The sequence below is a fragment of the Notolabrus celidotus genome, chromosome 15 (genome assembly GCF_009762535.1).
Source record: "Notolabrus celidotus isolate fNotCel1 chromosome 15, fNotCel1.pri, whole genome shotgun sequence".
Classification (NCBI taxonomy): domain Eukaryota; kingdom Metazoa; phylum Chordata; class Actinopteri; order Labriformes; family Labridae; genus Notolabrus; species Notolabrus celidotus.
Genome location: NC_048286.1, coordinates 31,772,591 through 31,789,667, shown reverse-complemented (window position 1 = coordinate 31,789,667; position 17,077 = coordinate 31,772,591). Strand labels below are relative to the sequence as shown.

At 40.4% G+C, this 17,077-nt stretch overlaps 1 protein-coding gene across 1 annotated transcript; it reads left to right on the top strand.

Annotated features, from left to right (window-relative positions):
* The first annotated feature begins 381 nt into the window (after nucleotides 1-381).
* bpnt2 (3'(2'), 5'-bisphosphate nucleotidase 2) lies at nucleotides 382-16,622 on the top strand. The gene is made up of 8 exons (XM_034703438.1): nucleotides 382-1,049; nucleotides 3,477-3,552; nucleotides 3,700-3,846; nucleotides 6,496-6,652; nucleotides 9,207-9,302; nucleotides 9,601-9,762; nucleotides 10,525-10,656; nucleotides 13,648-16,622. Exons 1-8 carry the CDS (start codon nucleotides 907-909, stop codon nucleotides 13,788-13,790), a joined length of 1,056 nt encoding a protein of 351 aa, XP_034559329.1. The 5' UTR covers nucleotides 382-906; the 3' UTR covers nucleotides 13,791-16,622.
* The last annotated feature ends 455 nt before the right edge of the window (nucleotides 16,623-17,077 follow it).

The following is a 17,077-nucleotide window of genomic DNA, read 5'->3' as shown; positions in this document are numbered from 1 at the left end:
CCTGGTCAATAGAATGTGAAATACATGTAACATGTGTAACAATGAGCGTTGTTCTTAGTGTTACTTTGGATAGCAGTGATGTGAACCGGGATAATAATAATAATAAAGAAACCTTGAACCTTGAGCCTTGAACCTTAAGTTGTTAAATTTCCTTTGGAAGTCAGCAAACAAAGTTCATGTAACCACCCTTATCCCTGTCAATCCTTTTTTTAATAATTATATATTTTTTTCTTCCAATTATATCTTTTTTTTCTTCTTTTGAGGGGAAGGTTGTATGTTGACCATAGACTGTATAAAATATTATATATAATAATATATAAATTCTGGGACAAAATATAGGAATACAGGAACAGCCAATCAGAAGAGCTGACGTAGGCAGAGGTAACCCGGAAGTAGAGCAGGCAGCCTATGACCTCTGCTCTGCTGTGTACGTAACGTCACAGACTGAGGGGAAGATGACTGAACAGAGATGCGATTGTTCCGCTACACCTTCGACACCAGAGAGTTCTCTGCTTCCTTCAGCGAGTTAACCCCGATCAGAGCCTCAGTCTGACCCGGACTGAGTCCAGGAGGTCTCCTCGGACAGACCGGAGCGGCGGTTACTCCATGGATTCCCCCGCTGAGAGGAGTGATGCTCTAACGGCTGTCTGACTCACATATCTCCGTGTAGCGTCGGTTCCCCTGACAGACACAGTTCATCCGTGTCTGTGTGCTTCATGACAGTCGGTGTGTTTACCGAGGAGCAGATACAAGCAGTGAAACAACCGGTTACCGTTTTTATATGAGCTGAGTGTGAGCTGAGACAGCCACGTCAGCTAACCTGACACCGACACAGGATCCACTCTACACCGTTATTCTGCAACAACTTGGAGCTCAGAGATCTTCAGGCAGAAATCCTCAGATATCATGGCTCCGATGGGGATCCGACTCTCCCCCCTCGGTGTGGCGGTGTTCTGCCTCCTCGGGATCGGGGTCATCTACCACCTGTACTCCGGGGTCATCTCCAGCCGCCTCGCTGCCTTCAGAGCTGACTCCTCTCTCATTTTCAGGTCAGTCTCTCTCTACACTGTGTAACCATAGACTGTGTAAAATAATACATATGTGTGTGTGTGTGTGTGTGTGTGTGTGTGTGTGTGTGTGTGTGTGTGTGTGTGTGTGTGTGTGTGTGTGTGTGTGTGTAACCTGACTTATGTCTCATTGTTTGTACTACAATATCATCCCTGTTTGAGTCCAGCACTGGCTGCTTGATGAGGGGATTCAAAATGTGGCTTTATTTGTAAGGAAGTAGAATAAAACAAAATATTTAAGGTGTATTTTTTTTTTTTATTATTGTTTTAATTTTTCCTATTTTTTCCTCTTTTATTATTCTGAGAAAAAATATGATATTGTATTCAGTTCTTTTTTTTAATGATTTCTAATTTTATTTATTTATTTTTTGCAACCTTCATACAATTTCATATACACACAAAACAGAAAAATGTGTGTATCTGCTTCAATCGACAACCAGGAAATAAAGAATAAACAAACAAACAAGCAAGTCAAAGGAAATATTTATTCTGAGAAAAATATGTATTATATTATATTGAGGTATTTTTTTAATGATTTATAATTTTACTTATTTTTTTTGTAACCTTGATACAATTACAGAATTTCATATACACATAAAACAGAAAAAAAATGTGTATCTGCTTCAATCAACAAACAGGAAATAAAGAATAAACAAACAAACAAGTCAAAGGAAATATTTATTATATTATATTGAGTTCTTTTTTAAAATATTTATAATTTTACTTATTTTTTATTTTGTGCAACCTACCCTAATACATTTACAGAATTTCATATACACACAAAAAAGAAAAAAAATGTGTATCTGCTTCAATTAACAAATAGTAAATAAAGAATAAACAAACAAACAAACAAGTCAAAGGAAATATTTATTCTGAGAAAAGTATGTGTTATATTATATTGAGGTATTTTTTTTAATGATTTCTAGTTTTATTTACCACAGAATTTCATATACACACAAAACAGAACAATTGTGTCAATTAACAAACAGGAAACACAGAATAAACAAACAAACAAACAAACAAACAAACAAACAAGTCAAAGTAAATATTTATTATATTAGATTTAGTTCTTTTTTTAATGGTTTATAATTTTATTTATTTTTTGATTTTTTGCAACCTTCATATATTTACAGAATTTCATATACACACAAAACAGAAAAAAATGTGTATCTACTTCAATCAACAAACAGGAAAGAAAGAATAAACAACTTGTTTCTTGTTTCCTAAACTATGAACCAGCCTGCCTGAGGTTCTGAGGGGAGCTGATAGAGATATTAAACATATATTTATTCAGTCTGGCTTTTATGTAGGGTTTTTACAATTTAATTACTTACTTTCTACTGTTATATTGATTTAAATGTTGCTTTATTATTGTATTAATTTTAACTCTATCTTATTTTATCAATTAATTTATTAATTAATTAATTTATTTATTCTAATTTATCTACTCGGTTTCATTGACATTTTTAGCCTTAATTTAATTTTCTACTATTATCCTTTTTAAATGTATTTATTTTAACTATTTATATTCTTAATATTAATTTGACGCTTTAACTTAATTTAATCACACATATTTTATTGTTGTTGGTGTGCATTAGTCTGTATTTTAAAATTAATTTTTGTTTTTTAATATGTCTTGCCCATAGGTCTTGCCATTATTTTTATTTCTACTTCTTTCTTGTTTTCAGTCGCTGTAAAGCTCTTTGGGTTGCATTTGATTTGTATGAAAGGTGCTATATAGATAAAGCTTGATGTATTGATTGATGGACAAATCAAAGGAAAAGAAAAGGGTCAAATAAAATCATGACCTGGTCATTTATCCATTTCATTGCATCAAAATAATGATGATAATGAAAAATACACTGACTCCAGAAAAATTCAACTTAAAAATAAATTCCCACCCACCCTCCAAATTTTTTTATTTTCTCAGAAATCTCAAAAAATAAATCATAATTCTGACTTGAATCCCAAAAAAATAATTTCACCACACACCAAATCTTTCTGTGCCCGCCCGCCCGCCCTCCATCTTTTATTCCAGCAGCCCTAATCCTCTTGTGTAGACTTGTCATGTGGCTTCTATAATGTATTGAATGTTTGTGGAGGCTGACTCAAGTAATGAAGCTTCCACCTTCAAACCTCAATACTCAATAATAAGCACAGACTGAACTTTGTCTGTATGTTATTGAAGACTGTAGAATATCTTCTGCAGACATTTAACATCTGTTCACTCAGCTGAAGTTCCTGTGAAGCTGCAGTTAAAAGATTCAGGTTGTTATGAAGTCTAGGTCCTGAAACTTGCCCACTCATTAACCCTCAGCTGATGAAGCTTAAACACTTCATCAGCTGAGTTGTGATGAAATGTAAAAGCTTGTGAGACTAACTTCTATTTGTTGTGTTCCTTTGATTCAGCGGTCAAAAGAAACCCGTGGACATGAGGGAGCTGCTGGCTGTCTCAGTGGAAGCTGCAGTGTTAGGTGGCAAAGAGGTAAAATACACTCATCACGACCAGTGCTATCACAGCATCCTACATCACAGTGCTCACCTATCCTTGGAAAGACATCCCAAGTGTGTATTTCGGTCTATCTGGGGCTCTTAAAGGTTTCAGTGTGATGTGAGTATTTTTCCGTCCTAGGTAAAGGCTGTCCGTGAAGAAAACGGCCTGCAGGAGAAGTCAAAGGGCAAGACGAGGGAGGGAGTGAGCGAGCCTCTGACGAACGGAGACCTGCAGTCACACCGAAAAATGTTCAACCTCATCAAAAACACATTCCCTGAAATCACGGCAAGTCCTCCCACTCACACTGGATCGAGCTGCTGAACAAACTCCAGTAATGTTACAGAATACTAACACATGATGAAGGTGATCGATTCAGCTCTCTGATCTATTTGTGCTGCACAGTTTAGTGACAGTTTTCCCCCCTTAAAATAAATGCATCCCTTAAAAGTGCAAAAACAATAGCAGTGTGACACCTCTGTAAACTTATGGTACTTCTCTGCAAACAAAAAGTCTGTACAGGTGTTTTAAGAAATAGTAAACAGAGTGCAAACAGAGACAGTGTGACTATGTTGTACCTGCAGTGCATGTTTGGCATTGTCTCGCTGAATCAATCAATCAATCAATCTTTATTTGTATAGCACCAAATCACAACAAACGTTATCTCAGGATGCTTTTACAAACATAGGAGGTCTAGACCACTTTATGTCAAATTATGAACAGAGACCCAACTTCAAGACAGGGTAAGACTCAGTCTGACCCCACTTTAATCCACCATGAGCATTGCACATCGCAGTATTTAGCTAGTTACAGTGGTGAGGAAAAACTTCCTTTTAGCAGGCAGAAACCTCCAGCAGGACCAGACTCATGTTAGACAGCCATCTGCCTCGACTGAGTTGGGTCTTGAAAGAGGGATGGGGGGAGTAAGAGAGAGAGGTGATAATGATGAGACGAGTAGTAGTAGCTGTTGCCGCTGGAGTCCAGTACGTCCACAGCAGGAGGAAGTCTACGGCAGCTCAGAGGAGCCTACATGACAAAGGAGCTCAGGGACTCCTGAAAGGTCTATGGTTAGTAACTTTAATGGGACAGGGAGAGTTAAAGTAAGTGATGGAGGGTTGGGGGGAAAGGGGTGAGCTAGGATTCCAGTCAGTCCGCCAGTTCCCCCGGCAGTCTAGGTCTATAGCAGCATAACAAAAGCTGGTCCAAGCCTGATCCAGCGCTAACTATAAGCTTTATCAAAAAGGAAAGTTTGAAGCCTACTCTTAAAAGTGGAGAGGGTGTCTGCCTCCCGGACCCTGACTGGTAGATGATTCCAAAGGAGAGGGGCCTGATAACTGAAGGTTCTACCTCCCATACTACTTTTAGAGATTTTAGGTACAACTAGCAAGCCTGCATGTTGGGAGTGTAGAGTTCTAGAGGGGTAATAGGGCACTATGAGTTCTTTAAGATACGAGGGTGCCTGATTTTTAAGGGCTTTGTAGGTTAAAAGAAAGATTTTAAATTCTATTCTTGATTTTATGGGGAGCCAGTGTAGAGAAGCTAACACTGGAGAGATGTACAGGCAGAAACAGGCAACATGGCCGTTGTTGATTTGGCAGCTTATGTGGCTTATCACTCAGAGCATGCAGGCAGAGGAACTCACATGACCCAACCTGCAGTGCTTGATTGTACAGCTTACCTGCGTTTTAACGTGGGACCCTGTGGGGAAGCCTTGGCTTTTACAGGCAGCCTCAAGTGGACTCTCCAGGAACAGCAGTTTTTTGCTACATTTGCATCCTTGTTGAAAACCAGAGAGTTGCTCAACATAGAGGATGTGGTCTACCTGAAAAAAAGGCCTTTCATGAAAATGATGTCTCCTACATTGCGGCTTGTGCAAACAGAGACAGTGTGAGTCTTCAAACTTTACAAAGGCTCAGTGAAAGGCAGAGGCCCTTCTCAGGTGGTGATATAAATAACTTAGGGACTCTAACTTGGCATGTTTTGCTCTGCACTTCTTCCCTTTCAGTGTTGCCGTATCTTACGGCCAAATTCCACCAGATCTGTCTCCGATCCGTCACAGCACCGGATCTGATAGGTTTCTATTCTAGTCAATGTGTTAACTTCCACTGGATCTGCTCCATTGCGTTCCAGCTGAGTCTCTGATCGAGCAGGTCGGAGCCCTCCGGATCAGAGACGGGACAGGAAGTCAGGCACCAAAACAAAATGAAAACATCCGGTTGATTTTCAGAATAAAACCCTCTGTGTTATCACCAGATCGTATTTCACTTCACTACAACAACAAACCGTCATGATGAGCGGAGCCAGGCCTGGAGTCAACAGGTCAGAGGTTTTCAGAGGACCAGAGAGACAACATGGATGAGGAGAGGAGGAGGAGGAGAATCCTTGATACAGTGATTACAGCGGGAAAACTTCGGTCACATGACTCCAGAAAACGCAATCAGTGGGTGTTGACAGACGAGAGAGCATCGGAGACGGACCGGACACGGATCTGGTGGAAGTCCCGTGTTAGTCATGTGACTAAACAAACATGCTGCACACACTGACTTCAGTCCTCAAACTAGTTTCCACTCTGGAGTTGTTGCTCAGGTGAATCAACACTTCAGGGCCACACCCAGGTCTTCTGATGGGAGGGAGAACTCTCAGGTTTACTTTGGTATCATGTCGGCTGAAGTGTTGCAGACGCTCTTCCTTAGATTCAGTCATTTGTAAACACTATATTGAGCTCAGTAAATAACTGATGTCATGCACATGTGTTGCACAATAATAAGATTACATTCATATCATGACAGCATACTGGAAACCTCACAATCATGGTTTTGATATGACATTAGAGCTGGAACTTTAGGAACGCTGTAGCTGTCTTGTCAGTCCTGCATTTGCATCAAAGTACATTTGAGCAAAGAACTCATAACTCTGTCTGCATGTGTCGTCTCTCAGGTGAACAGCGAGGAGCACGACAACGTGGTGGATAAAGTCACCTGGAGCCGCGAAATCCCGGCGGACATATTGGAAAAGATTGAGGGCGGTAAAGAGGTTCCTCCTGAGAGCGTCACGGTGTGGATCGACCCTCTGGATGCTACACAGGAATACACAGGTGTGTGTGTGTGTGTGTGTGACTTCAGTTCAATCATGTTGGTGTACAAAGTGAAGTCAGAGCTCGGAGCTTGTTCAGCCCATAGACTGTATAAAATACAACTCAACCCCTCCTCTCTTTTTCATTCCCTGCACACATGTGTGCTAACAAGGAGCTTAGGAGGGAGGCATGCTAGTTGTACGCTGTCTTAATAAACACAAAGGTCGGTTTTACTCCCCACGTCTGCAGATTTGAAGATCTAGCGGATGATTTTCATTTCTCATGGAAAAGTGCTAGCGCTAGTTAGCATAGCCACATAGCTACATGTTCGTAGCTGTAGCTGTGTACCAAGACACACGTCGACACACTGATAAATAAAACAACAAGAAACACTAAATTTGTGACCAATCCTTCAGAAAGGTCCTGCTGCCTTTCTGGCAGAGGTCGGTTCTACTCCCCACGTCTGCAGATTTGAAGATCTAGTGGATGATTTTTATTTTTCATGGAAAAGTGCTAGCGCTAGTTAGCATAGCCACATAGCTACATGTCGTAGCTGTAGCTGTGTACCAAGACACACGTCGACATACTGACAAATAAAACAACAAGAAACACTAAATCTGTGACCAATGGTTCAGAAAGGTCCTCAGGCGCAGGCGCCTCTCCGTCAGGATCAGATTCTGGATCAGATTCAGAGGGTTGAAGTAACGCGATCTCTGAGCAGCCGTGTATATTCAGCCAACATGTAAACATTAGATCAACGTGCTGGACAGCCGAGGCCACATCCACTTCCTGAGGGGGCGTGGTCAGAGAGAAAACAGAGTGTTCTGAGGAGGACTGAAGAAGAGGGTTTTTCAGGCAGACCAAAATCTGATTTCAAAGTGTTTTTTTGAGCATAAACTTTAAAGACATGTTTTGGGAACCTCTTAGACCAATATATATTGATGAAAAAAGCGTGATATGTCACCTTTAACTTGCACTGCACAGAACAATGACTGTGCTTGATACTAGAAGGCTGTTTTCTTTACACTCATAAACAGTTAGTTAAAAACTCTGTTTAAATACGTTTACACACGCCTGGAGGTTCAGTTGCTGCACTTGTAGTCTTCTTAGGTGTGTGTGTGTTTGTTTAGCTATTATTGACAGACAGTTAACTTAACACACATTTTCCTTTCCTACATCATCTTAATAATAATCCGGTTGATCGCACACACCCGGGAGCATCCCAGTTCAGCTCCTGTTCACCAGCCAGTGACGTCTCTACACACGTCTCTCTCTCTCTCTCTCTCTCTCTCTCTCTCTCTCTCTCTCTCTCTCTCTCTCTCTCTCTCTCTCTCTCTCTCTCTCTCTCTCTCTCTCTCTCTCTCTCTCTCTCTCTCTCTCTGATGTTTGCAGTCTTCCACATTCGCCAGAAAGTTTCACATTTCAGTGAACACAGAGTAAACTGAGCTTTTACAAATATTGACTCGTCCAATTATCACGCTAACAGAGAAACTGAAGAACTACTCTGTGGTGCTTTTATTCTGCATTAACTCTCAAAGACCTCGACAGCCTGCGGCGGCTACTTGCTCTTAAATGTTTGATAACTTCTGAACCGTTAATCCTATCAACAAGCTTTAAAAACTCAGTTACAGCAGACATTCTCAGCTTTCCATTGATACCACATTTGTCTCATTCAGCATATTCAAAATAAATTCAGGAGAATCTGACCATCCCCCCAAAATGGTCTTGGTCTTTAAGGGTTAAAGCTGACACTCAGGCTGCTGTCATTAACACCGATTCATGATTCCCTCTGATCGCGATGATGAAATATTATCTTGATTGATTCTTTTCAACCTTAAAGTTTGGTTCAGTAGTGCGTGGTGTTAAACATGATTACATCAGTGTCTAATACCTGTTCTGTTTTATAATGACAGAAACAAATGAGGGTAGAAAAAAACTTCTAAATGTTGAATTCAGTTCAGCATGTGTGACCCTCAAAGCAAAGTAACAAGCCAGGCCAAGCAGTCTCAAACACAACTCTAGACTTCAATCTTTAATTGGGATGCAGAGTTATTGCTGAAGTTACCTGAACTTCATAAAGTTATCGCACCATCAGTGATATCACGAGACACCTAAAGAGTTAAAAGTCTTTATTTATTCATTTTTTTGTTCTGCCTGATTAAAGATCAAATGTTTACTTCTTCCATCATGCACATTAGTTGTTTGTCAGGGTGTGTCCGACTTTCCTTTGTCCTGTGTGTCCGTCTAATACTCAGAAACCAGAGCTCCAATGTTTCCTTACAGGCACTTTTAAACCTGGTATTTATGATAATTCAGAGCTTAAAGGTTGATACGCACAAATCTGCAAAGGTAAGAGTAACTCTCGAACACATCGTAGACTTATAAAGAGAAAGGTCTTTCCACCGGTCTCCTCTGTGTCACCTCCCTCTCTCTCTTTACCTTCAGGGCTGTGTGTTATCTTAATCACTCTGTTCTTATTGACCCTCTCTCTCTCTCTCTCTCTCTCTCTCTCTCTCTCTCTCTCTCTCTCTCTCTCTCTCTCTCTCTCTCTCTCTCTCCCTCTCTCCCTCCACAGAGAATCTGGTGAAGTACGTGACCACAATGGTGTGCGTTGCTGTGGATGGCAAACCAGTCATTGGGGTGATACATCAGCCGTTCACTGGGTTCACAGGTGTGTGTGTGTGCGTGTGTGTTAAAAAAAATTTCAGTTTTGCATTTTCTTAAAAAGCTCCATACAGAGACACTTTGCTGTGAAATTAAAAAATGAGTGTTCATCTGTTTGTTTTAGCATAAAAGCATCATAAGATCTTTTCCACATTGGCATTAAGGGGGAGAGTTTTGCTGTCTCAGGCCTAAGAAGTTGACATCATGCCAAACATATATATATATATATTCAACTTTATCCCTTTTTAATCCTCTTTACCTTTGTCTCCCTCTGTTTTCTCTGTGTCTCTCTGTCTCTCCCTCAGCCTGGGGGTTTGTAGGTCAGGGGTCAAACATGCGGGCCCGGCCTTCCTACAGTATCAGCCCTCCAAAGGTGATCGTGTCACGTTCACACTCTGGAAAAGTGAAAAGTTTTATCCAGGATGCTTTTGGAAACAGCACAACAGTGATAGCAGCAGGTGGAGCAGGTGGGTGGAGAACTCTTTTCATTTATGCACTAACCACAGACTGTTTTAATAATGGATGTAGTATCCGTGATCCATTGTTGTCACTCCTCCTTCACTGACCAATGGAAACCAAGAAGGCGCAGGACTTCTGATCTCAAGTTTGATGATATTGATGGCAGAAGTCTGACTGAAGGAGAAACTAACAACAACAGAAAGGAAGGGTCTGTGGGACAACTTTCATAACCCAGCATTTGTAAGCGTCAGGGAGGAGTGCTCTAAAATTGAGCCCATGTGCACTACCAGCACAAAATACACTGTTAGTGGACACAGGCCTTTTATGAAGCCAATGGAGCTCTGTGTTTATTTGCATACAGAGTGAGATCTGATCACTTTTGGTTTCTGGAAATTCATTTGGAGAGGCATGATGATACAAAGTGTGATCACCCAGCTCACATGGTCTGAATGACCCCTCGGTCCTGTGAGGTTAAATCACATGGTGATAAAAAAAAAAGATACGAATCAGACCTTTTTTCCCTGGCCTTGATAGAAGTTCAATCTAAATCAGTTATCAGTGCAGTTTTAGACATTGCTCGAACTGTCACGGTTGCAGCCATTACACAAAGCATCTAGCAGTACTTCCACTGAATGTAAAAGAAAGCTTCCCTACCACAGGAAGAAGAGAATCTGCTGACATCACCTCGATGCTGCAGCTCTCTGAAGCTCAGTGTCTCACAGAGGGAGTCACCCTCACTGACCTGCTCTCTCTCTGTCTGTCTCACTCAGGTTATAAGGTCCTGGCCCTCCTGGAGATGCCTGCAGGTGAAACGGCTACAGACCAGGCAGACGTTTACATCCACATCACCTTCATAAAGAAATGGGACATCTGTGCTGGTGCAGCACTACTGCAAGCACTGGGTAATTAAACATCCATGATATTCCATTGTCTACTTTTCTTTTAACATTCCTCTTTTTTATGTTGTCTTATTTTTGTTAAATGATCAGTGAGGAGGTTTTAAGTTATTATGAAACAATGAATGAAGCACTTGATCAGTTATGGAAAAAATGAGAGAAGAGTGCTCAGAAATACAGAATACCAGTTCTTTCATGTGATGTTGTTTGCCTTAGGCGTTTTTCAACCAGAGGAACTTTACCCTGGAACTACGTGCGTTTCAACCATTGGACCCAGGGTCTAAATTTAGTTCAGTGGTAGATAATCTCCCCCCTAAAAAGCCCCTGCTATGGGGGTAGTACTTTTCAAAGGTCCCGGGACTTTCGGGGGGCAGGGCCTGCAACGCTGAACGTGTCTGATTGGTAGATTGGCAAAATTTTTACTTTTTTTCATGTTTTTCTGCTTTTGGAGCACAATTTCAAATATGAGGAAAATGTATTATTCCGACAGGCTCCGGGTCAACTTTTTTGTAAAAAAAAATTAAAAAAATTTGTTTTCAATTTTTTTTGTTTTCAAATTTTTTTTTTTCAAAATTTTTTTTTCAAAATTTTTTTTTTCCAATTTTTTTTTTCAAATCAAAAAATTAAAAAAAAATTCTTTACATTTTTTTTTTTGTCATTTTTTGGCCTGCAATGCTGAACGTGTCTGATTGGTAAATTAACCTCAGTGTTTTTATTCCACCCGCCGTCCACAATAACATCACACACATCTGTGATTCTCTTGATTTAGCAGCTTGTAACAGTAGTCTTCTCTCAGCCCACCGTGAATGCGTCACTCCCGGTGTTCCGGTTTTAAAAGTGACCCTGTAAACTGGAGACCTTCAGCTGAACGTGTCAGTGTTTGTGGAGTTTACACAGCTGTTGAAACACAGAGGGAGTTTTAAGATTCAATATCCTCATCAGATATTTAATGATGGTCTAAAGACGTTTATGAGGGATGCATCCGGCCGAGAGTCTCCAGTTAACAGGGTCGCAGTTTAAACCAAAACACCGGCCGATCTGTGCCACGGCTTTTTGAGTTCAAAAGGATTTTAAAGCCGTGTTGAAACGTCTTTGCTACTCGCGCTTATCTCCTCTCACATGTTGATTCATTTATTGCTTTTTCCATGTTTTTAACTGCAGGAGCAAAATTTTTACTTTTTTTCATGTTTTTCTGCTTTTGGAGCACAATTTCAAATATGAGGAAAATGTATTATTCCGACAGGCTCCGGGTCAACTTTTTTGTAAAAAAAATTTCAAAATTTTGTTTTCAATTTTTTTTGTTTTCAATTTTTTTTGTTTTCAAATTTTTTTTTTTCAAAATTTTTTTTTTGTCAATTTTTTTTTTTCAAATAAAAAAAAAATAAAAAAAATAATTTACATTTTTTTTTTGTCCAATTATTTTTTGTCATTTTTTGGCCTGCAATGCTGAACGTGTCTGATCGGTAGATTAACCTCAGTGTTTTATTCCACCCGCTGTCCACAATAACATCACACACATCTGTGATTCTCTTGATTTAGCAGCTTGTAACAGTAGTCTTCTCTCAGCCCACCGTGAATGCGTCTCTCCCGGTGTTCCGGTTTTAAAAGCGACCCTGTAAACTGGAGACTTTCAGCTGAACGTGTCAGTGTTTGTGGAGTTTACACAGCTGTTGAAACACAGAGGGAGTTTTAAGATTCAATATCCTCATCAGATATTTAATGATGGTCTAAAGACGTTTATGAGGGATGCATCCGGCCGAGAGTCTCCAGTTAACAGGGTCGCAGTTTAAACCAAAACACCGGCCGATCTCTGACATGGCTTTTTGAGTTCAAAAGGATTTTAAAGCCGTGTTGAAACGTCTTTGTTACTCGCGCTTATCTCCTCTCACGTGTTGATTCATTTATTGCTTTTTCCATGTTTTAACTGCAGGAGCAAAATTTTTACTTTCTTTCATGTTTTTCTGCTTTTGGAGCACAATTTCAAATATGAGGAAAATGTATTATTCCGACAGGCTCAGGGTCAACTTTTTTGTAAAACATTTTTTTCAAATTTTGTTTTCAATTTTTTTTGTTTTCATTTTTTTTTTTTGTCAAATTTTTTTTTTTTCAAATTTTTTTTTTTCAAAAAAAAATTTTTCAAATTTTTTTTTTCAAATTTTTTTTTTCAAATAAAAAAAATAAAAAAAAATTCTTTACATTTTTTTTTGTCTTTTTTTTTTGTCTTTTTATTCTTCAATTTTTCCAAAAAACATTCACAGTCATTGTTTTTTCCATCTGTGACTCACTTGATTTCTCTTTCTTTCATTAGTTTTTATTTGTTCTATCTGTTTTGTATGTGTGTGTACTTTTCAAAAGAAGAAGCTGTGATTCTCTTGATTTAGCAGTTTGTAACAGTAGTCTTCTCTCAGTTAACAGGGTCGCTGTTTAAACCAAAACACCGGCCGATCTCTGCCACGGCTTTTTGAGTTCAAAAGGATTTTAAAGCCGTGTTGAAACGTCTTTCCTACTCGCGCTTATCTCCTCTCACGTGTTGATTCAGTGAATCCATCTGTGATGAAATATAGCACCATCTAAAACAGTGCCAGCTGAGTCTCTTCATGCTAACAGGCTAACTGTTGTGTTGCTCATAATGATACCTGCCTGTCCGTCTGCTTCTATGGTGTCATCTGTGATGAATGGCATTCCTCTTTGTTTTACTGCCCTCTACTGGTCTAGTGGTGTAGTGCATTTACTTTTTATTTCCTTCATACGTCACTGGCCTGATTTGCACAATCTACCCGGGACTTCAGCCCGCGGTCGAAACGCAGACAACAATTCAGGGGGAAGTAGTCCTTGGGGCTAAAAGACCCCGGAACTCTTGGTTGAAATGCACCTATTGATGTGTAATCCTCTGCTACACACAGTTTCTTTGTTGTGTTTCTTTTTTAAAGATGATCTTGTTGCATAAATGTGATTGGCTCTTGTGCTCTGAACTGATAAATCTCCCCATGATTGCAGGAGGCCAAATGACAACCCTGAAGGGAGAAGTCATCGACTACGCTGAAACACCGCTGAACAAAGGAGGACTGGTGGCCACTGTCGGTGTGGACCATAAGGCCGTACTGGAGAAATTACCGAACTGGGACCCAGACAAGCACTGAGACACTTTAACACAGAGCCATTGGACGATGGGTCGGGTTGTGGTTCAGGCAACATGTGGCAGACCTGTGGGGTCTGCGTGAATTCATCATCCAGGGACAACGAACAGCTGCACTGCAGATGGACCTGAGTCACTGTCCCTGTCAGGGGCCACAGAGCAGGACAACATGGCTCTGAACACACACTCTCTCAGACATGCACACACTCTTTGAGCTAGGAGGAATGGTATATTATGCGTATACACACAAACACACGCTCTCTTTGATTACTGAGGAACTACTACCAGAGCCCCGTCATCTCTAGACGACAGGATGAACCCACTGTGAAAATTAACCTGAGGAGCACAAAGCTAACCACACGACTCAATCCTGAAGAGACTGACATGACTGACTTCATCCTCAGTCCCCACTTCATCACATGTTCTTCCAATGAAAACACAAGAACGAGGTACGACATGTATATCAGAGAGCCAGGGTATCATCATCATCATCATCAGAGTCCATGAGACGACCACCTGTCATCAGTGAGACCGAAGACTCCCACCGCAGGAAACTATGACTCTCATGGACCTGGACTATTGTCACATCGGGCAACAAACCCATTTTAGTTTAACCCATCACCAATAACACACCACAGCTCACTCCACAGCTCTTTTAACATGATCGGATGTGTCCAAGCTTTCATCTCAGGTGGCTTCGAGTTTCATGTCGTTTTTATGAAAAGAATAAAATAAATGTTTGACCTTGTTTAGGTCCCATTTCAACATTTTTACCTGAAGATGCTCACACTCAGTGAGCCAGGCGATGTGCTCAGACCTGAACCTGAAGGTTATTAGAGGAAAGACGAACGGTATCAAAAAGATGATCTTCTAAAAGAGTCCGAATTCCACCAGATCCAGGTCCGATCCGTCTCCAGTCCGTCACGGCCAAGCAGCAACCTCCGGTCTCAAACTATGAAGCCCATGCAGAAGTGTTATAAACTGCAGTTCATGGAGAATCCACTAGAGGCTGGCTGCAGAAACACCGGAAACCACATAGACACCCATTCAAAAAAGACGATCTTTGCAGCATTAAAAAACATGTTTACAGTCTGGTTCAAAACTTGACTGGACTCCTGGTCGGGAACACATAGCTGTTGGCTAGGAGGCTCAAACTCCGCCCCTTTACGTCACACTCTGCCTGGTTGAGTTCTGCATTTCCAATATGGCTGCCGCCGTCGATTTGCTTCAAAACAGCACTCAGGAACAGATGGGTGACGTCACGGATACTACGTCCATATTTTATACAGTCTATGGTCACGGCACCATAGACTGGGTTTCTATTCGAGTCAATCTGTTAACTCCCACTGGATCCGCCTGCTGGATCAGAGATGGAAGCCATCTATTGGTGCCGGATGCCGGAGCATGACGCATCAATCTGGACAGAGCAGATGGAGCGGGACAGGAAGTCAGGCACCAAAACAAAAGGAAAACATCCGGTTGACTTTCAGAATAAAACACTTGTTAGATCGTTTAACTTAACTATGACAACAAAATGTTATTTTGAGCAGAGGCAGACCTGGACTCATCAAGTCAGAGGTTTTCAGAGGACCAGAAAGACAACATGTCACTGCTCCATGCTGCGTTCTGAAAACACAACCAGTTGACGGATGTGAGAGCACGGAGCCGGACTGTAGCGGATCTGAGACGGACCAGACACGGATCTGGTGGAAGTCCCGTGTTAGCCTGTACGAAATTTGATTCAGTAGAAATCAACCATGGGATCTTATAAATTGAAATACTTTCATCCTGATTTAATCAAGATGAAACGACTAAAGGGAAAAGTCTATTTACAGATTGTGTCATCTTTCCCCTGAGACACACTTCGGCCTCTGAAGCCGACTCTCAGGTATTCGTGTGGATCTGATGCCCGTACTCTCCAGTTATCAGACGTCATGCACAATCATACCACGCAATTAAACTCCAAGGAGTGTCTTTTGAAGAAAAAAGCAAAGTCATAGACATCACATGTGTGCCTGTGTGATGAAAACTATCCTTCTTTATCTTCCTCAACGTGTAGATAGATGTAAAGAGTTCAGTCTCTCTTCACCCCGTCAGGATGGTTTACAGGTTCTGTGGAAGCAGCGCCGTCTGACTTCTGCTGAGAGAACGACGAACGAAAAACAAGTCGCCAACTTGTTGTGGACATGTCAACGGACTGTTTCAGTGTACATGGACTTGCATGATTAAGACTTTTGATTCATCTTTGCTCCTCTAACATGTTGCTGAAAACATCACAGGCTCAGTCGACCTGTGTTTCTGCAGACTGCCGTCGGTGTGTCCGATAGTTGTACAGTGTTTGACAACCGTTGATGTGAAACCATGCTTGATGGTCAAATGAAAAGAATACCAGCAAAACGTGAGCTCTTGTTAATGTCCTGAAGATGATACGGTTCCAGTTTGGATGATCTCAGCAGCTTTTTTGTATAACTGATAACCACGATGTAAGAAATGTGTCTGATGGGACTCAAAGTATCCGTCACGTGTCGGAGGTCAGACCTTCATGTGCTCATTTTTGGTTTTATGATCCGAGTGCCTTCGATCTGCACGAGAAAACGTAGTCCTAGGATGGAGGTGTGAACCACAGCACTCAGCACGGTTCCTTCCTGCTGATGTCGCTGTGCTATGCAAGGCCAGTGCTGAATGAACTGGATCAGTGACATGGGCACTGCTCTTCTGTTATAAGAGTGAGAGATCATGGGGAAGGGAAGAGTAACTTTAAACATCATTGTCTGTTTGGGGAGGTCTAATGCATGTGTGATAAAGCTGTATAAAGTATTTTGTTTCTCAACAGTAAGCGGTGTCAAGTCTCAACTTTTCTAAAGGGTGCTGGAGGAGCTTGATGCGACAGAATCAGAATCAGAAATACTTTATTTATCTAAATTCAGTCATTACATAACAGAGCTCTTATAAACAGGATGTAAGGAAGTCAGAATGTTAATAGAAGGACTGAAAAAAGATGTGAATACAGATGAATAAAGTAGAATACAATAACATAACGATCAAATAAAATAGAATAAAATAAAGATAAAATAACAAGGATCAATAAAACAGAATAAGATAAAATAAAGATAAAATAAAATAAAGTAAAGATAAATGAAATAGAATAAAATAACAACGATCAAATATAATAGAATAAAATAAAATAAGGATCAATAAAATAGAACAAGATAAAATAAAGCTAAAATAAAATAGAATAAAATAAAGATAAATGAAATATAAGATAAAATAAAGATAAAATATAATAAAATA

Coding starts and splice junctions, on each gene's coding strand:
- bpnt2 (XM_034703438.1), top strand. CDS start 907: ATGGCTCCGATGGGGATCCGACTCTCCCCCCTCGGTGTGGCGGTGTTC. Junction 3,847..6,495: donor ACACATTCCCTGAAATCACG/GCAAGTCCTCCC, acceptor GTCGTCTCTCAG/GTGAACAGCGAGGAGCACGA. Junction 9,763..10,524: donor GATAGCAGCAGGTGGAGCAG/GTGGGTGGAGAA, acceptor TGTCTCACTCAG/GTTATAAGGTCCTGGCCCTC.